Here is a 22359-nt window from a genome sequence, read left to right as displayed (position 1 = left end):
ATTTTGAGTTGGTGAGATGTGTTTCCATTGGGTTGGGGAAAATGATACTGGAGGCAGGGAAGTATGCTAGTTTATTTTGTTCTTACCTTTGAAGATGTATAAGCAGCATGTGAGGATACCCCCAGCCAAAAAGCAACCCAGAGACCCAGCCATTCCAAGCCAACAGGACCAACCAAATTTATATTGGATGCCAAGAAATATATTGTGCAAAACCAGAGTAGAACGTTCCACATAAACATCAACAGCATACCACACAGAACCAATAATTCCTGGGGCACCTAAAAGAAAGGGAAGATGTAAAAAAAATGCAGGTCTTTTCTAAATTTAAATTCTACTTCTCAAAACAGATGGCATCATGCAAAGAATAATAAATGATACTGTGGATTCATGAACAACTCAAATTGTGGTCACCTCTTTTATGTGTTCCTGTGGCTGCCTATCTTGTATTTCTTCCAAATTACATCTCAGAAATACAAAAATAAAAGAATGCAGTGCTCATCTGTTTTTGTAAATCTAAAATGGTCACTATGGTTTTCTTTAATTTTTCTCTTTCCAATGTTATTTTAGTATTGTAGTAAGAAAACTATTAAAACAAAAGAAAAATCTGAAGAAGAGAAAGAACACAAAATTTAAGACAAATAATGAAGAACATATGTTCTTTCTATATCAATATTTTAATTGAAAGTAGATGTCTTTAAGAACATTCTATTGCTCCCCTTCTTCACGATCCAGACCCATGGTTAAAGCCATGTCAGCTACATAACACACACTCATATGGAAATTAATGTTTTTAAAGTCATTCATTTTAGTGTGTTGGCATTAAAAACTAGTAACTGAAGTAAAAATTGTCTTCAATTTAAAACAAATTCTTACCTATCACCCCCACATATAAGAATAAACAGAGAAAATTTATTCCTTGTAAATAGAATTTATCCCTTATAAATAAAATGTATTCCTTTTAAATTAGTCTATCTCACAAATGACTGGCTTGAAGTGATGCCACTAAGGTCCTCTTGTTTTAAAGGAATAAATTGCATGTCAGAGCCTAGATGCAAAAAACAATGGGGGACCAGAGGATAAAAGGCTATGTGAAAAGGGTATTTCTGAAACTTGTAGTGTCCAAAATGTTTTTTCACGGTTTTTTTTTTCTAGGGAGTTTGTGACATCTATTTAAACCAACATTTCATTGCATTCTTCTCCCAATTATTTAATACAGTTTTTAAGAAGAACCAGATCGTGAACATATAATCTTTAGATAATAGGGTATACATTATCATGCCTTTTCTATAATACTGTAACCAACGGGTTTAGAATGGAAATTCCTTTTGTTATAACTTACAATCTATGTAACTACTAATACTGAATGATGGTTCCAAGTCTTTGGCCATGTCTGGCAATTTAAATGTAGTCCTTTTTTTCTTCAGCCATTCCTACTGGGGTTTTCTCTATAGACATGGTTTTCTTTAAATTTAGCTCATTCTGTTGTTTTATTTTTAAAAAATGGAGTATCTAGTGATATCTCAAAAAGTATTCTGTAACAAAATGTATACCATTAAATGATGTTAAATTTGTTAAATAAAACACATTGTTACATACAAAAACTTTATAGAATCACTAGGCTGGATAGGGAATACATGTCTTAAAAAGGAAAAATAACTAAATTCTTGTAACTTTGTAATACAATCTAAGGATCATCAGGGCCTTGACTCAATGTTTACACGTGGAAAAATCAGGGAGAACCCAGTTTTGAGTTGGAGATAGGTTAGGCTCTCTGCTATGAGCTTGCTCTGCGTACATTGGATCTTCACAAGAGCAATTCAAAGAAGATATTATTGCCGGGGCTTCAGCCTATTCTGCAGATCAGAAAATGAAGACAGGTTAAGTAACTGGTCTAATAAAACCGTAATATGCTAATTAGATTGGACAGCCAAACGACCTTCTGGACGAAGCTGGGGCTGCGAGGGCACACTCTCTATCCATTCACTGCCTAGAGTGCCTGGTCAGGTTCTCACTTACATTTGCTTTGCTAACTTTTTGCTTCTAGCATAAAAGAAGACAGTTTTCTCACTGGAGGATATTTCTGTTGGTTTCTTCAACAGGATGCTTCCTCCAAACTTGCATCAAGATCCAAAGATGACATCATGTTGTGGTAGAGAAAGACTAAGCTTTGAAGTTGACAACAGACCTGAGTAAAATATTAATTGTGCTGTTTCACTAATAAACATCATGTGAAGTGTTTCTTGACTTATGGTTTATTAGTCATGTTTGATTTATTAGTCTTCAGAACTCTATTTATTCATCTGCTTCTTAAGTAAAGAGAATAATATTATCTGCTTATTGTTTAGTTTATGATCAAATGGGTTGGCACATGAGAAAAGTTTAACCTAGGTCTTGGCTCAGTTTAATTCATTGCTAAAAAGAATTGGTGGGGGTGGACATAAGGAGGCTCAATTTTGGACTTAACTGAGAATTTAACTTCAGGAATAATCACATTAGAAATTATTTTTTAAATTAAAGCATTATACAGCTTTCTTAGATGGTTGAAAAATAGTTTGAGGACTTTGATAAATCTTGATCTGCCATTTAACAAAACAAGATTAATTATCTGATTCCAAAGCAAAAGAAAGTAGGACTGGTGAATGTGCCTTTTATTCCTTCAATTTAGAAAAGGAAGTCACACACGATCCTAAAATGACCACTTCAGAACATCACCCTTCTCCTGCACCTCAAGAACCCTGAAACACCAGTCAGAAAGAATATATACACCCCTATAGTCATAGCAATGTCACCTACAATAGCTAATATCTGAAAACAGCCCAAGTGCCTATCAGTAGATGAGTGGATAAAAAATTTGTGGTGCATTTACACCATGGAATACTATACAGCTGGAAAAAAGAAGGATTTTTTTACCCTTTGCAACAGCATGGACAACCTGGAGAATATTATACTGAGTGAAATAAGCCATCAGAGAAAGACAAATATCATATGATCTCACTTATATGTGGAATTTAATGAATATAATAAATTGGTGAACAAAACAGGCCCAGAGGAGGCATGGATGCATGGAATAAGCTGACATATCTCAGAGGGGGGGGGGGGGGGGGCAGATACAGGAAGAGATTAACCAAAAGAATTGTATACATATATGCATAACCATTGACACAGACAATAGTGTGGTGAAGGCCTTGGGTGGGGCAGGGGCTGGGGGACTAATGATAGGAAATTGGGGGACATCTGTAATACTGCCAATAATAACAAATTTTAAAAAAGGATCTTAGATGCGTATATCTACCCCTACCACTAGTCCAGACCAGTACCTGCTATTAATAATGTGGTCCCAGCCACAAAGCAGATGCGCACTTTGATGTATGGCTCATCAGGGAGGAATTTCACGCAGTGGAGACCCAGGAGCAGGGTAATAAATCCGAACCCAGCTAGAATATCTGCAGTAATCATCAACGCCCGAGTCAGCACCAGCTTCACTGCAAGATCGGGGCAGGTGGTTACAGCACAGTCAGAGGAAGGAAACATACTAACTCACAGAAGTGCATAAAAAACAGGCAACCTGAAAGTGGTACACTTAAATTTACATGAGTTTAGAAATGAGTAACTTTACATTTTTCATAAAACAAAAATATTATGAAACTATTGACATTATTATTTGTTTAAGCACTGATTATTACTTAGTCTTGTTGCCTCCTATAAAAATGCCTGGTATATAGTGGGGACTAAATATATGTTTCTCTTTTGCTTCCTGTTCTGGACTGAATCCTGTTGACAAGTATGATAACTGAACACTGAATTCATAGTAGAATATCTGTTATGCAGAAGTTACTCAATGAATATTCAATAATAAATGACCACTATATTTGTTTAAACTTTTATTGTAAAAAATTAAAAATAATTTGTTAAAGTTTGATATAGGGGAGCAAAATTAATTTTAAGATGTCTCTTGCGACTTTAAGCAGGTGGGAGAATCGTAATAGACTATTTCTGAAAGACAGATTATATTCTCTTTCACATTCCTTCAAGCCTCATCCGTTCATGGCCAAGACATCATATTAACCCTTTCATTTGCATTGTCAACTGAGCATATTTTAAAGCTACAGCCAGTGAGAATAACCAGTAGAAGGCACAGGCAAGAGAAGATAAGGAAAGTCGAAGTGGAAGAGTAGCAATCACCTCCTGCAGTGGAAGCATCTTCCACTGGGAAAGCCTCCTGAATGAGTGATGGTTATGCTAATTTAACAATAGGAAGACTTCATTACAATGTGTGGAGGGTTAATTACCCGAAGTCAGAACTACTAGTCATTTAGCTGACTAATAGAGAGGAGTAATAAAATTTATTCCTTTAGTGATATAGTAATTAGGTTTTATATTCATAGTGATTTGGGGTTCCCTTGCATTATAAATAATTTTCCCAATGATGAGGTAACTTTAGGGCCTATTTAGTTATAGGTTGCTTGCAAAAATGAGGTCAATTTTTCTTATTTAAAACAAAAAACATATTTTTATGATCTATGTAAGAGAAAATCAATGCATAAAATCAGCTTCTACATTATTAATAGGTATATATATTATAAGCAATTATTGTGTTATTAAAATGTGAGTATATATTCATTTCTAGAATGGAATTTTTAAGGTCTCAAAATTTAGCATCATTTTTTAAAAACTAGGCTCAAATTTCAAATTTAGGCTAAACCTAAGGCTGACTTTTCTCAAAATTGAGGAGAGAAAATAATATGTAACTCATTAGGTAATATTAGTTTTTATATTTCAACAGATACTCCTGATCCTCAAATGATATGCACAAGTGGGACTCCTGTTCAACACCCCAAGCCAAGGGGCCCCACACTTTGGAGTGCCTCCCCTGAAATTTTCTACGAGCCTTTTTGGAACCTGGGACGACCCAGTAACAGGAGCATCATCTGGATGGGGTGCCCTGAAATCATTGTGGGTCCTGGTCTTCCCTTCTTTGACCCTCGATCCCACCCAGAGCATTATCCAGATGCTCTGCAGAACTCTAGGACTCATGTTTATGAGGTCATCTGGATGCTTCATGGCTAGGCCAATTCCAAGAAAGTAGCACTGCAAGCAGGTTGCTAATGCAGGTTAGCCAGGAACTTTCTTTTGAAGATTGTGTGAGATTTGGCTGCCAGAATAATATTAAATATATTCTAATTCGTGGCGGGGGGGGGAGTTCAAATGAACTATATCAACAGGAACCTTGAAAAAAAAGTATTTGTCTGGGTCTTCATACTTCAGTTTACAGGATAATGGAAAAGGTTATCTTTGGTTGACTATAGTTGTGTAAAAGATATTAAAGACTAAAAATAAAATCCTACTCTCTTATAAGTAACACCCTAACACAGAGGGAATAGTTATAATATTTTCTAGAATACATTTTCATCTCCATTGTCTTTAAGTATATGGTAGAGATTTTTAAGGAAAATTAATGCATCTTTTCAATGTTATTTGCAACTGATTGGTAAGACTAAATAAAAGAAAAATGCGAGATAGTGTAAGCAAAAGATACAAAAGGAACATTAAAATATAAAGTGATTTTTCTCTTGTGCAGTGTGCTCATGAGTGATTTTATTTTCCTCTTGCATAAGTGTTTAATATGTTGAAAGATTTCATTTTTTTTCTCAGCTGTATCCATACCCCTATATTTCTGGAATAGCTTAGTGACCACATGAATTTATATTCCTATTGACCAAATCATGCTTCTTTGTAGGTAGAACTAGGTTAGTGCAAAGAGGGGAAAGTGGGAAAGAATTAAGAGGTCTTTTAAAAAAAAAGATGAAATAAAGTCTTTATGAATTATGTTAAAAATGTTCCAGGCACTCAAATCCCAAATGCCAGGGGAAGATATTTACAGCACTGAAATCCTTTTAGGTTCTTTGCCCTGGATGAATAGCTTTCCGGGGAGAAGTCACATTCCAAGATTTGCTTTTCATTTATCTTGAGAAAAGAAGTTACCCTGTGGTACCATCACCTGTCAATTACTTTGAAAAAAACTAAAACCAATTTGCTTTAATCTGTCTCTTTCTGTCTCTGTCCTTCTATCTCCAATTCTCTTTTTATAGCAAATCTTCCATTGAAATGCTATAAACTTCTTATTTGAACAGTCATAGTTAAAAGATATCTCTGAAATACTTTTCATCTAACCTGTCAATTCTAATCATAAAATCAAAGCATCCTGGAGAATCCGTTTCAATTTCAAAAATGTTTACTATAAGCCTACTGTGTATAAGGCACTATGCCAGGTCTTTGGGGGAAAAGCAGAAATGAATAAGACAATATTTTTACTCTAAAGAATTTACAAACACATTGGAAAAGATAAAATACTCTAAAATGTTTCAACTCACATTTCAGAAATAAACTAAATGTCTAATCAAAATATTTAAAACTGGAAAGAATCTTAATACAGTACTGTAGAACAAAAAACCACATGACAGAAACCCAAGTTCAATTTTCTTGGGTATTCCCTCCCTGCGAGGGGAATGTCTTAGGTATACGTACAGGGATGTTCTGCCAGAATAGAATCGTACTCATCGCAGGTGCGAATTCCATCAAAAGCATTTGTGACACACTCCCACCAGAGGCCTCGGCATTTTGTGCTCACCTAGACATGGGAGAAGACAGGGTGTGAAACAATTCATGCAGACACACTTTAGTTTCCCTTGATCAAAGGAAGAGCTCGGCTGTTGTGAGTTTGATAGCAAAGTACATTGGTTACAAGCATGATCAGAATTTCACTTACAATAAACACAATGCATTTTACAGTATTTTTCCTTAAACACTAAGAATTAAAGGCTTTCCCCACCATGAAGTGAATTCACTTTCTGAATAAGGGTGGGAGGGATAAGTCATGCCTCAGCTGGATAAAAATCAAAATTAAGCATATGCAGATGCCTATGGTGGTTCCATCATCCGTAGTTTATCATGGAGATAATTCATTTCACTCTCCTGTGCTGCCATTTACTCACCCCTTCACCTAAAATCAATATAACTTTAGATAATAACTGTTGACATTTGAGTCTATTAATAATGATCATTAATTTGTCTTCATCATGAACACTGGGTTCCATGAAGAAAAGTGTTATTATAAATGAGGTTCATAAATTTAAAGTAATTGGCACAGAAAGCTATATATTAAAACACAAATAAGTGAACTATAAAGACCTCACCATTTCTTTCTCCCTGCTCCACTGACAGACTACAATTGCTTACACTATGATATGGATATAAACAAACTAGCATTAATTTTATACAATCTGACAGCCGTAAACCACTCTTAGTTAGAAATGCTGTGCAGATAATTCTTGGTCTACTTAGACCTAAAAGCTACCAGTGCTCTGAGCCTGCCCATACTTTATCTCTAAATTGTAAGTCACAATAGATTTCTTAGATTTGTAAACATGCCAACGGAAAATAGTTCCCAGTATTCTTGACAGAGTTCATGCATATGAAACAGAGCTAATAAGATTGTTTCTGTTGACTCAATTACTGACTCAATTACCTTAGCAATCTGAAATAGGTAAGATTTAGCAAGGGTTATCTTGGAAAATGAAAACTTAATTTTTTCCTTAAAGAAAGAATAAGTAACAGAGCAGAGTGAGGAGAGAAATACAAAGGCACAGGGATTACAATTGGTGTGAAGAAGAAAGGAAGGAACACAAAACACTTTGACTTACAAAAGAAAATTCTAACGGGTAATATTTGTGCTTGGACACTCTCTGGCCTGTGTTCTGCTTTAAAGCAATGCTGTGTGCCAAATAAAACTACCGAACTCTGCTGCTGGCTACTCCACCACAATTTCAAAGGTAGTATGTCTTTGATCACTTTCTATGTGAAATACTTCTAACTGATAATAATTAATACTTCTTTTTTATTTAAATTATTTAGTGTTTAAAGTATTACATATGTCTCCTTTTAGTCCCATTGACCTCCCCCTGCCGCTCCCTCCCCCCAGCACATGTCCCTGTCTGTGCTCATTGGTTATACTTATATGAATGCATACAAATCCTTTGGTTGATCTCCTACTCCCCTCCCACCTTCCCCTGCCTTCCCTCTGAGGTTTGACGGTCTGTCTGTTCGATGCTTCTATGTGATCCTTCTTTTTGACAGACAATAAGTATTCTAGTGTGTAAATGTACCACAGATTTTTAAAATCAACATTTATTATTAAAAGTATTACAGATGTGCCCCTCCGCCCCCCCCCATTGACTCCCTCTAACCTGATCCCCTCTCCCCCAGGCCTTCACCGTGCTATATTGTCAGTGTCCATGAGTAGCACATTTTTTTATCCCATCATCTATGATGGGCTCTTGGGCTGGTTCCAGATCTTCGCTATTGTAACTGACGCTGATATGAACCTAGTGTGCATGTGTTCTTTCTGATTGGTGTTTCTGATTTCTTGGGATATATTACTAGAAGTGGGATTACTGGGTAAAATAATTAATACTTCTATATTGATTTTGTACTACATGGCAGTTGCTGTTTAAGCATATTATTATTTCATTTATTCTTTAAAGGACCCTATGAGACATCATTATAATTGTCTATTTTTTAAATAAGGAAAAGAAGGCACAGGAAAGGTTAGTGATTAACCTCAAGGAAGTATCTTATCTAATAAAGAGAAACCTGGGACCCTTAAGTCCACAGGCCGACGCTCTATCCCACTGAGCCAAGCTGGCCAGGGCAATAATTAATACTTCTATATTGATTTTGTACTACACGGCAGTTGCTGTTTAAGCATATTATTATTTCATTTATTCTTTAAAGGACCCTATGAGACATCATTATAATTGTCTATTTTATAAATAAGGAAAATAAGGCACAGGAAAGGTAAGTGATTAACCTCAAGAAAGTATCTTATATAATAAAGAGGTAATATGCTAATTGACCATCACACCCTCACAAGATGGCAGTGCCCACAGCTAATAAAGCAGGAATATATTAATTGACTGCCACACCCTCACAAAATGGCGGCACTTATAGCAACAAGATGGCAGAACCAAGTCCCCTCAGCCCTGCCTCATCCATCCAGAGTCCCCCAGTCCCCTCAGCCCCGCCTCACCCATCACACCCTCACAAGATGGCAGTGCCCACAGCTAATAAAGCAGGAATATATTAATTGACTGCCACACCCTCACAAAATGGCGGCACTTATAGCAACAAGATGGCAGAACCAAGTCCCCTCAGCCCTGCCTCATCCATCCAGAGTCCCCCAGTCCCCTCAGCCCCGTCTCATCCAGCCAGAGTCCCCCAGTCCCCTCAGCCCCGTCTCATCCAGCCAGAGTCCCCCAGTCCCCTTAGCCCCACAGGGGAAGACAGTTGGGGGCGATCGGGCCAGCAGGGGAAGGCAGTTGCGGACGAGCATGCTGGCAGGGGAGCAGTTAGACATCAATCAGGCCAACAGGGGAGCAGTTAGGGGGTTAGAAGGCTAGCAGGCAAGCAGGCAATGTGGTTTGGGGCAATCAGACAGGCAGGCAGGCAAGTGGTTAGGAGCCAGCAGTACTGGATTGTGAGAGGGATATCCGACTGCCGGTTTAGGCCCGATCCCTATAAACCAGCAGTCAGACATCCCCCAAGGGGTCCCAGATTGGAAAGGGTGCAGGCTGGGCTGAGGGCCCGCCTTTCCCATGCACGAATTCCATTCACTGGGCCTCTAGTTGGTAACACATTGTATGCGGGAAACTAAATGGAGAAGATAGGATTCAAACACCAAAGCTGTGCATATGGCCTTAAGAATTGAGTATGCTTAACACCCTTTTTTTAAATTCCAAATACATTCGGGCTAAACTACTCTATTAATGGAAATTAAAAGACAGATTTGGGTGAAGCAGTAAGCCCAAAATTTATTCTCATCCTAAAGGCCAGTATTCTATAAAACTTCACTTTGGCTTGCTCTTTTAAGGTAAAATCTGAAAGTGATATTCTGAAATTTATGGAATATTATTTCAGGAAAATGAGGAATCACAAAGACCAAAAATTTAATGAAGAAAATCTATCTTGTGAAATTTAACACATCAATTTCTAAAAAACATGTGAACATGTAAATTTAAGCTATAGTTGAAAACATAGAGACTTTAAGTATAAATTGACATTTATTAGTCATGTTGTATCTTGAGCAAAATCTTACCTTTTTTCAGCCTCTATCTCTTTATCTGCATATAAGAGATAATGCTAAAAAGATTATAAGAATTAAAAAGTGCACACACACACACACATACACAATTTCTTAGTAAATGATAATATTAATAAATAACTTAAACATCATAATAACCTGAGTAGTGACTTTGTTCAGCTTTCCTGACTAACCATAATGACAGTAGAGAAAGGTAGATGTCAGGAGCTGAATGGTGGTCACCAAAAAGATATGTCCATATCCTAGTCCCCAGAACCTGTGAATTTGGAAAAAAAAAAAAAAGATTTACACATGTAATTAAGTTTAGGATCTTGAAATAAAAAGATGGTCTTAGATTACCAGGCTAGGCCATAAATCTAGTGGTGTGTCCTCATAGGAGACAGAGGAGAGACACAGATAGAAGAGAAGGAGGAAATGTGAGCACGGAGGCAGGGATGGAAGTGATGTGGACACAGGTTGAGGAATGCCCACAGCCACTAGAAGCTGGGAGAGGTAAGGAATATATTCTCCCCTAGAATCTCCAGGGACAGTGAAGCCCTGCCAACACCTCGATTTCAAATTGCTGGCCTCTAGAACTGTGAGATAATGAATTTATCTGCGTGAATGTGGACCAAAAACGGGGGGCTCTGTAAATAAATCTAGCAATTCTAGTGACTGAAAGTAACCTCACAGGGTGATCTGATCATATATGCACAGTTGGGAAGCTTATGGTGAGTAGTCACACCCCAGGCATATAACTTTTTTTTAATAATTGCCTTTCGGTTATTTTTCTATTATTATCATTATTATTTTATTGACTTCAGAGAGGAAGGGAGAAGGAGAGAGATATAGAAACATCAATGATGAGAGAATCATTGATTGGCTGTCTTCTGCACACTTCCCACCAGGGATTGAACCCACAACCTGGGCATATGCCCTGACTAGGAATTGAACCGTGACCTCCTGGTTCATAGTTCAATGTTCAACCACTGAGCCACACGGGCTGGGCCATATAACTTCCTTAGTAGAAGGTTTATCTTTGCCTTCAGCAAGCACTGTCCATTGTTTTAGTGCATCCAGGTAAACACACCTTTGGAAAGCTCTTTTTCAGAGCTCTGAGAAGTATAACCACCCTCAAGAGAACACACATAACTGTGTTAACAATCCTGTAATCTAACCCCTGACTTGCTTTCTCCCACCTCCATGTCATCTTTATGTTCCCTCCTTAATTCCAAATGTACAAAAGAAACCACAAACTGTCATTCTCTGGAGCATTTCAGATATTGCTTCCCAGCAATTGTCAGGTTGGCTCAAATAAATTCTTATAAAATACTCTGAAGGTTTGGACATTCTTACATCAACATTAAGCTACCAGATTTGTGGTAATTTGTTATGACAACCCTAGGAAACAAACACAATAAATATTATTTTTACTCAGCCATTATACCATAACAAAAAGACGCTATAATTATTATCCTATATAATAAAGAGCTAATATGCTAATTAGACCAGACAGCCAAATGTCCTTCCAGATGTCCTTCTGGACATGCTTCCAGATGAAGCCATGGCTGCAAGGGCTGAGGCAAGAACGACCTTCCTGAACGACCAGTGGCAGGGGATGGGACTAGTGAGCGTGTGCCTCCAGGCCATCAATGGCAGTCCCTGCACCTCTCCTTCCTCACAGGCAGCAGGAGAGGCAGTGGCGCAGGTCTGGTCTTGGCATCCCCACTTCTGCAGAGGCAGCGGGAGAGGGGGCGGCATGGTCCTGGATCCTCCACAGAGGCGGGACGAGGTGAGACCACAATGTCTCAACCTCCCATGGCCCCACCCCCAGCCTGCCTGGCCCCAATTGGCCCCCCCCAACCAGTGGGTGGGAGGTGGTGCCAGTGCTAAGGAGCAGCAAGCCAGCTTCTGGTTGAGCGGCTCTCCCCCCCGCTGCTCAGCCAGAAGCCAGGCTCATGGCTGGCGAGCAGAGCAGCAGTGGTGGGAGCCCCTCCGCCTCCGCTATAAGTGGGCAGTAAGGAGCGAGGGGTCCCGCACTAAGAGAGCCCTGGACTGTGAGAGGGATATCTGAGTGCTGGCTTAGGCCCGGGGGGATGGGGCCTAAGCTGGAAGGTAGACCTCCCCTGAGGGGTCCCGGACTGCGAGAGGGCACAGGCCGGGCTGAGGATCCCGCCCCACACCCAGTGCACAAATTTCATGCACCAGGCCTCTAGTACATACCATAACAGAAAACAGACTTTCTTGTAGCCTACTGCCTGTCAGTCTTTCGATTAACAGAAACACACACACGGGATCCAATTTATTTCAAATTAAGCTAGGTTATGTGGATTTGAAGTCACTTCTTTATAATCAAAGAGTGACTGTCTACAATTTTCTTCTAACTCAGCCACTAAAAGAATCCATCCAATCTACTATGGCTATTCTTGTTATACATGACATTATTTAGAAAGTCTCCTGAGATATACATATATGTGAGAATACTTATTTTTACATAAGGAATATTTCTTTCATGCCAACATAATCCAGTAGTGGTGTCATTTTTCAAGGCTATTGATCATTTACCTGCAATGACCATATTTAGAAAAGCAATGAGCTCATTAGAGGAAACAAGGAATCCAATTTCATTAGGTATTAATGCTCAGGGGCACACTATTAGATTGCTTGGTATTCACACTCAGTTAAGGTATGTGAGAATAGTGGCTGTAATTAACTAAACTTCTGTGTTAATATAGCACTTACTGGAGACACTCTTAAAGGTGCCTTTGTGCATAAAAGACAAGGTTAAAAGATTTTATGTTATTTGGCATATTTAAGAAATCCTTCATTGTCTACAATGTATATTGTTCACTTATCTCTGTATTGTACAATGGCTTATTAAGAATTTTCTAAAAGGCAAGCAGATCTAAGTTCTTAAAAGTTTTAAGACAAGGTTCTTAAAAAGCCAACCAATGCTTAGAATATATGCTTAACCTTTCTTTAAGGACAAAAATGCAAAATGTTAACTAATAATTTTAATCTCACAGGGTTGTCCAAAATAGGGGATCCATAATTTAAGCTTTTTTTCTTTTAATAAGTGATTTATATGTTAATAAATAATATACAAACCCATACTAGAGGAATTTGTATATTATTTCAATAAATAGCTATTGATCCTGAAGTTAGAGAAGGTATTATCTCCTAAATTATGAGAAGTTTATCCAAGGTACAACAATAAAAGTACACAAGCACAAGGCCAGCAGAAATCTCTTAATATTAATTAGTTGCCAATAGTGAAACATAGAGATTTTACAGAACAGTCCATATTTCTGGCTTCCCTTGGAAACTTGGTCAGTCTAGCCACCTGAACTCCCTGGTTCAATGTAGCAACAATTACCATGAGGTAAGTAGCTGCTCCATTTAGGTGGCATTTGTGTTCACAGGGTCTACACTATTCCTACCAGTTTGAATGTTGGCTTCCTTGCTTCTGTAGGCATTTGAATTTTCCCTTGATAGTATATAACAATGAGAATAACTTCCCTTGAACTCAACCTGACAAATTTCTACGTATTATTCAAATCCTACTTCCAAGATGTCGTTTCTCCCAGGCTCTGAACTAGAATTAATCTCTTCCCAGATAAGAGTAACTGTCCATATTGTTCTCTAGCACTTACAATATTAAATTATCTTTTATATGTGCATTTATGTACATCTGTCATTGTCATCTTTCACATTATATTCACTGAATGTCTGTCATGTTTCAGTCAATAGGCTAACTAAATGCTATGGATACAGCAATGACCAAGACAGGTATGATACCTTCCTCAAAGGAGCTGACAGACCCTCCTCCCTGGTTACATAATAGATGCTCAATAAATATTTATTGGTGGGGGATTAGTGAATCTATCTTCTACACACACAATAACTCTCATTTGATCTTTGGCATAAATAATGGTTACCGATACACTGTATGGACTGATGCTTACTATGTGCTTTCAACTTAACTGAATAGACTAGGACACCTGAATCCAAGAGCCAACTATTATTTACACCAGAGAGTTTATACAGATTTGGTGTCAGCCTGGATCTCATCTGCTCAACTGGCTAAAAAAAGTATTTACCACGATACTCAGCATGAACAGGATACCACTCAGAAAAAGCTTTAGGAAACCATATCGAAGATGACTCTGCCCAATTAAGTTTCTAGTAGCATAAATTAGTTCCTTAATCCCGGAGTTTCTTATTCTGATCTCTTTACCAGTTTTCTATCAAGGTCTCTCTCCCCTAATCTTTGCCAATTTCTCTTTCTTATTACTTTTGAAATACAAGCAGCCCAACACAATTTTGCCTGCCTTGTCTTATTCAGTGTAATTTTGAGTGTGTTTGTCTTGCCTCCACATATTTTATATGTAGTATTAGAGAAACTTAAAAATACTTTAATTAATTGGCATTTATTTCTCATTCAGTTACATAGGAGATTTATACACAGTAAGCTTAGTAAATATTTATTTTTGGTTAACCATTATCAAATATAATTTTTCTTTGTCAATATTCATTAATATAAATGCATATGTACTTTGATTTGTGTGTAAATGTACATAAGAATGGATAAATAAAAAGTTAAATGTAAATGTATTTTTAAAACCACATTGCATACACATATTGTAGGAAATAATAGTCTTAACAGCAATTTACTATCCTTATACTAACATACTTTACATTGAAGATTCAACATACCTGTTTCCAATATTTACCTAATTATATTTATCAATATGTAAATGTTTTCATTTTATTTTAATTTTTAAATAAAATTAATTGGGTAACATTAGCTAATAAAATTACATAGGTTTTAAGTGTACAATCCTACAATACATCAGCTATATATTACATTGTGTGTTGACCAAGTAAGTTTGAATAATACTAAACAACATGTTTTACTTCTAAAACTTGAAACATTTTCAATTTTAACATAAAATACATTTGAATTTTTATCATAGGATTCTAAACTTTATATTTTAACATTTACTTTTATCTTTCTTACTCTCTCAGGGTCAAAAAGAACTCAAGACAAATATTTATAAGGATGAGGAAGCAAGATTAAAATAAGCATAATGGACACCACCTTTCCTTTCTACTCCATTTATGTACCATGAGTTTATTTGCTAAAATACATTTGGTTTATCTCTGATTGCTTATTAGTGGAGCACTGGCTAAAAGTATAAATAGTAAAAACAGGATAATACAAACATAGTACGTAAAATATAATTCTTGTTGTCTTCACAGTTAAATTACCTAATTTACATATCTGAACTATCTAAATATTTCAATGTTAGCATTTATTGTTCAATTTAAGTCACACATTTAATAATTTTAGCATGCATATGAAAGTATGGTATCACAACTCTGCAATGATTTCTGCCCAATGACAGATCATAATTTATATTGAATAAATGATAATAAAATTAGTATTATCATTAAATTACTGATTCAGTATTTTAATAAAATACTAATTTTATTATCATCTATTCAACTTAAATCATTACTTCTTGCTTCTCTTCTTCATTTCTTTCTCTCTTTGAAATACCAGGCAGAAAAGCTATAGACCAGAATATACTCTTCATCAACTGTATTATGCATCCCAGGGGATTAGATCTTTGCTTATCTTATTAAAAAGAGAAACAAAATCCATATCTTGAGAAAATGGAAGTTGTACCAAGATAAAAGATTTGCCTAAAAATAGTGTTGGTCTCCCTACAGAGATACTTCTCATTTAGGGCTCAATATGAGTTTCCAAAGATCACTTCATATTGTATTTCATTCACGTTCATTTATTTATCCTTTTAATAGGCATGGCAAGTATCTTAATAGTTACCCAATCAATTCATGTTAGCAAATAAATCAGGAGTTTCTATTATTTGGAAGTCCCTGTTAGGTGCCATAGAAGATCATGAGATCGATGAAAGAATTTTTGTAGCCAATGAAGGAGTTTGAAATCAGTTGGAAAGTAAAATTAGTATATAAATAATCAGAGTACACGCTAGATAGATTTTTTTAAATATTTACTTTATGTCCGAAAAAATATAAATCCCAGGGGAGAACCTGGTGATGGAGCTAAAATAAATCCAAATGTAGGAAACATTCATTTGAGGTAATCAAATTTTAATTATAACAGTGCTTGGTGTATAGCAGGTTCTCGGTCAATAATTAACAAAAGATTAACTGAAAATGTAATAATCTTGTGAAAACATTTTTCCCTCTGGTAGTTGAGACCAGTAATCTTGTGAAGAAACTACTTTTCTATTTCAGTGTGGATAATGAATAATTACAATATCCATAATTTATTTTCTTTTAGAAATATATTTAATAGATAACTTATGCTATTTTGTCTTTCTTGTCTGCCTATTCCCCTAGTTAGACAAAAAAAAAAAAAATCATAAGTATAAAAATGGGCAAACCACAGCCCAGAGAAGTAAACAAAACTTCTCCAAGAAAATCAATAGCAAAAATAGGAATAGAACTTAAATGTCATATTTCACCTTTAAGTGAACATTATATAAAATGTCATCTCCTCCTCCAGAACAAAAACAAACCGATAAAAACTGCAAATAGACAGTAATATATCTAACGGTTATTGACTGACTTGTATCTGCCTGGTACTGTGGTACACAAGCTCATTTAATCCACACAAGACACTTATAATGTTCGTATTTTAGTCTCCCTGTGCAGAAGAGGAAATGTAATTTATAGCAGCTTAGACACCTGTCAAAATTCACACAGCTACTACCTGGCAAGATGGGATTTAATCTCAGGTCCCTCTAACATAAAGTCCAACCCGTAGGCCTCCCCACTATACAGCATCATATTATCCCATCTTGAGGTGCTGTGTAAGAATATCAACAAGATAAAATAGTGGGGTGATTCAGGGACATTGCTGCTCGGTGACTTCTGCATAGAGACTAATTGTCCTCCATTTAAGCTCTAGGTGAGTGACTCCACCAGTCCTCCAACTGCCCCCAAACAGTAAAGGATTTCCACCTTGACTTCTCCCTCTTCATCAGCCTTCTTTCTCTACATGCAATCAATTACAAATTCTATCAATTTGAATTCTTTAGAATTTCCCATATCTTCACATGTATCCTTTGCTGCCATCCTAACTCAGACCACGGTTGGTTCCCTCCTGTTCTGAGGCAAAAGTCTCCTAATTTCTCTCCCGATACTTCATTTCACTGCTTCCCAGCATTCTCCACAAGCGGCCAGAATGATTGATCTTTCTAAAATACATGAATATGTTTGTTTACATTGAAACATGCTTGTCTATGGTATGCCATCTATATTTTACATGATCTCAAAGTCATTGAGATCTAATCCCTATATTCTCTTAAATACATTGGAAACTCTAATCATGCTGAAATATATACAAAGCCACAAAAATACAGTGCTCTCATACCTGGATCTCTGCCCATACAATTTCCTGTGCTTGGGACACTCGACTTCTTCTTCACTCACCTATCCTTCAAATCCTTAGTTCAGATATTTCTTCTTCTAGGTAGACTTCATCGGTTATCCATAATTGAGTGAGCTAGCCACTCAGAGTTATTTGCAAGAATATACTATAACTATCAATTCACTATTTTCCACAATATGCTGGGAGCAATTTAAGGAACATCCAGGTCTCATTCTACTTCATAATCTTGTACCCACAGTACCAGGTAGATAGTAGGTGTCAAAGAATATTTGTGAAATGCAGGAAGATAGAAACAAATGGAGAAAGGAAGGGAGAAATAAAGCAATAAAGGAGAAAGGGGGAGAAAAAGAAAAAAATGTAGAGGAAGAGCATACATAAGGGACTTTAAGAAAAGGAGGAGGGGTGATAGAGGGAAGAAGAAGAAAAAGAGGGAAGGAAGAAAGGAAGAAGGAAGGGAGAAAGAAAAAAGGAAAGAAGGGAGAGTGAGTAGGAGAAAGAAAAGAAGAGCCTATGAAGTTACAGAAAAATGGAGAATATTCACTCTAAACTACTTGTGGAAATTTCTAGGGAGGCTCTAAATGCCATCAGACATTGGGTGACTGGCCATCTCTCTGGGATTGCAGACATGGTCATAACCAAGGAGTCCTGGTGTTAAAGAAAGTGAAGACTGAAAAGGCCCTTAAAATGACTGAGTTCAACTTCATCTTATGATTGAGCCAAAGAAAGGAGGTGTGGCTTGCTCAATCAGTAGAAAACAAATAAGATACAAGCACAGACCAGAATAATCTCAAAATCCAAGTTCTCTTCATCACAACTATCTTCCCAGAGACAAATGAGTCAATAACGACAGGAGCAGTATAGTAGCTTAGGGTGGTTGGTCCTCGATTCGGGGCTATGCCTCTGTGTGCTATTTCTTTTTCCTGATGTTTTACTTAATGCAAAGAACTTCACTCTTCAAGGCAGGTAGAAGTGAGGCGAAAGGACTCTGTGTGATATTCTGAGATTCTTTCTGCTTGTGCTCCCTGTTACTAATCTTGATCCTCTAATGAGCCCTGAGTTTCTGCTCATGCTTCACTTGTCATGTGTCTTCTTGTCTGGAAGGCCTCCGCTGCCATTTCACCTTTTGAAATCCTTTGTATCTTTTTGAAGCTTTATGCAGATGCTTTTCCTCCCCAAGGCCTGCACCAGTGACAGGAAATAATCACTCCATCTTCTCTGCGCCACTGGCATTTTGTTAATTTCTTTCTCCAATATGAATTGGCTTATGCCTTTCAGTATAGACTCATGTGCATATTTTTTCCTCACTAAATGTACACTCCTGTCAGGCTGACTCATTCTTGCTTTATCCTTATCTCCCCTAGTAGATATTAGCATAGTACCTTTTATATGGAATATATGTCATGGTTTTTTAATGTTGAATTGAGCTATGGAAACCATTTTCCAACCCTGAAGCCTATATCATCCTAAAAGATTAACAACGCTAGAAATTCATAACACTCCTTTTTTAAAAATTTCTATGAGCATGCTTTTTTTTTAAAGCACTTTTGCGGTGCCAACTTTTGTTCAACAGTTGTTTAAAGTGAGTTGTTAATATGGACTAATGGTAATACATATATATGAGGAAGGAAGCAAGACGAGCAGCATAATTGAGTCAGTGAGTGTCACAACCTTCAAATTTATGGATAATAGTATGATTTCATATGTTGGCCCATAAAAGGAGCAATTATTAAGAGAGATTCATGTCCCTTTAAAAAACTGGCAAATAAAGAGATTGTTGGAAGAGAAGGAGCCTCATCTGTTATAGATTCTTTCTTTAAATGTGGAGGCTTCTTGGGAATATTTATAGCAATATATTTCAAGTATTGGAAATGAGGAAGAAGCTAAGAAATACTCACTAGAGCTTTCCCAAGGTTAGCAAGGATTTACTCGAGGTGAATAACCTAGACTGCTCATTCCATTCATTTTAGCTAGAAGTGTTCTTGCCCAGAGCAGATGGCGAATTGGTTGGATGTAGTGAAATAAAAGCAAGAAGGCACTTTAAGTGCCAGGACTCCCAATCTCTCCCAGCAAGGCTTGACCCTTTCAAAACTCCCATTTCTTATCAAGTGAAGTTAGCAGTTCCATTAGCTTAAGCAGACGGATTTTCAAATTGTTTTAGAAAATATTTTAACAATGCTTTTAGATGAAATGTTGTATATTTTTAAAAACATAACTTTAAGTCTGCTCAAGTCCAATATAGTTCTCTGTTATTCACCTACTCCTGACAGTCCAAATTCTGGTAAGCTAATGGCCGCAGACGTTTTTATCTGCATTTTCCCTGAGCATTGTTCAAAGGGCATTGTCTTCATTCACTGCTTATATGCATGACCAGATAAAATGCACCAGGTATAGTGGACATCCTTTACAGTAGTTCTATTAAATTTTTCAAAAATATAACTTTTAGCACTAAAGAAGTTTTTATAACTCCATTGGTTCTGAAATGCCATGTAGAAGTCCAAGAAAAATTAAAAGCAAGAAAAAAAAATAAATGGCAGAAATAATACACAGCAAAATAGAAAGATTATTACCCTTCATTTCTAACTTCCATTTGAGAGTGGGATAAATAAAATTAGGGGGAAAAGATACCATTGCCCTCAGGTATCTTTCCTAAACTTCATAGAGGTGACATTATAGCATTTATTAAATTGTTCCCTTCAGATGTACATGCAAGAACATATTGGGTTGCTATATAGTCTTTATTGCAGGTCCTGATATGTTGTTTATTTTTCTTACCTACACTTTTTGAAACCTTACTAATGAATAGTAGCTGATTTTGATATTTACTCAGTTCTATCTCTCTCACATTCCAATAGCCATAGGAAATGCTTTTAAACTCCAAAATTACTTCTTTCTGAGCTTCTTTAGTGAGAAAGATAAAATCTTCAAATGTCAACTACTCACTCATTCTTGCATAACAGTTAGTTCCAGAGAGCAACTCATTTTTAAGAGAGGGTTTCTTAAATCTATATCTACTCCCTGTACCTTGGGACACACTGGAAGATGTGCTTTCCCACAGAATGTTTTCTCCTACTTGCAAACTCCTTAAAATAACATTTTTCTATAGCATACCGATTGAATAGATTTTATATGTCTTGAGTTTTATTACTCAATTTCTTAGACTACCATTCTTTAAGAAAGTCTATCATGCTACTCTTAATGCTGTCATTAAGATTAGCAAATTTATGTTTAAGAAACTGTTGGGGGGTAGTTAGGGGTGGAGGGATTGAGAAAAGACAAGAAAAAGTCATGGACACCAACAACAGTGTGGGGATTGCCAAGGAGAGGAGGATGGAAGGAGGTAAAGAAAGGTATAGGGGGGATAAAAGGTAAAGGAAGGATACTTGACTGGGGGTGGTGAACATGCAATACAGTATACAGATGATGTATTGTAGAATTGTACACCTGAAAGCTGTATAATTTAGTTAACCAGTGTCACTCTAATAAATTCAATAAAAAGGAGAAAAAGAAAGAAAGGTGTTACTGGAATGTTATTTAAATTGGTATATACAGCAATGGAAGAGGTGAATTTCTGGAGGGCTGAGTGACAGAGGTTATATTATTACCCTTTTATAAATTTATCCTTATAAAAAAGAAATTATTCAGTTACTTCATCTGTAAAATTGAATACAACAATACTTACATCATAGATTAGCTGCAAGGATTCAATGAGTTGAAATGTGAAGACTCAGTAAGTAGTAAATAAAGAGTTGATCAGTCTGTGTTGGCAATTATCATTAATCCCAGTGAACACAGTGAGGCAGTGAGACTTTGAGAAAATGTGGAAGGGCTTGGGTGAGAAAAAGAAGTTGCTGACTTCTTACCTCCAGGGAATCATCGGCATTCACCATCCAACAGTCTGTCCAGGTGGCTACAACCAAGAACCCAGTAGAGAACAGGGCAAAGAAGCAGGCCACGTACTGAAGAAGATCCCTCATCTTAGCGAGCAGCCGGACTGGAAGGGATGCATGGGAAGCTGCCAGCCCTTGACTACTCAGGTAGCTGGAATGCTGTCAATCTCCCGTGCTCCCGGTACCTGGGGGTGTAAAAATACTGGTCTCTTCCTCTTTCTCACACCCCACTGCAGGCGTCTTGAGTTGCAGTAAGAGTTAAAGAAACAGGCTGTAACCCACAGAGGGGTCCTGGAGGTCATTATCCGAAACAACCAGCCTCCAATCAGAAGCCAGGTCAGTGAAAGGGCCGGGTATGTTCTGTGTGCAGGAGCAAAGGAGCCCTGGTTATGTTTTTCGCCCAGACCGTGAGATGATGGTTGATGGTTACCAAGGTATTTTCAGCACCAAGATGGAGAGAAGGAAGAAGGGTCATACCCCATGCTGACGCCTGTAAACTGATCTTTCTCAGGCCCTCCAGGGAAAGTGAGCTATTCTCCTCCCCCTCCCTAAGGAGGCTACACGGTTGACTGAGTGCTATTTTATTATAGGACTATTTTAATATTCGCCGACTACCTTAGACAGACAGGCCACGGGTGAAACTATGCCAAACAAGTGCTTGCTCAAGGGAGTTTGCATTCCAAAGTATTGGACAGAACAGCCCCATGAAGGGTTTTCAGCATCTGGGCCCCAGGTAGAGCCACCGTTCCTAACCTTTCCTAACCTTTTGGTATCATAGAGTGGGAAAGGGAGTGCATTTTTATCCAGGCAGCTCTGGGTGGAAATCCTTGCTCTGAACCTTATAGGGTGAGGGCACTTAGGTTGCAGTTTCTATAAAATGGGAGTGTTAATAC

The 22359-nt window shown here is 37.2% G+C and overlaps 1 protein-coding gene across 1 annotated transcript in view; it reads right to left on the bottom strand.

Moving 5' to 3' along the window:
- The window catches only part of CLDN16 (claudin 16), a 22840-nt gene extending 896 nt beyond the window's left edge, over positions 1 to 21944 (bottom strand). Inside the window, exons 1-5 of the mRNA XM_005880766.2 lie at positions 21627 to 21944; positions 21440 to 21591; positions 6526 to 6628; positions 3318 to 3482; positions 87 to 278 (exon numbers count right to left, since the gene is read on the bottom strand). Of these exons, the coding sequence (XP_005880828.1) occupies positions 87 to 278; positions 3318 to 3482; positions 6526 to 6628; positions 21440 to 21591; positions 21627 to 21768 (754 nt within the window). The 5' untranslated portion in view covers positions 21769 to 21944. The remainder of the gene's footprint in view (positions 1 to 86; positions 279 to 3317; positions 3483 to 6525; positions 6629 to 21439; positions 21592 to 21626) is intronic.
- Between the last annotated feature and the right edge of the window lie 415 nt (positions 21945 to 22359).

This window comes from Myotis brandtii, unplaced genomic scaffold (assembly GCF_000412655.1).
Source record: "Myotis brandtii unplaced genomic scaffold, ASM41265v1 scaffold652, whole genome shotgun sequence".
NCBI lineage: Eukaryota > Metazoa > Chordata > Mammalia > Chiroptera > Vespertilionidae > Myotis > Myotis brandtii.
Note: the sequence above shows the minus strand (reverse complement) of the source record. Positions and strands in the feature narration are given on the sequence as shown.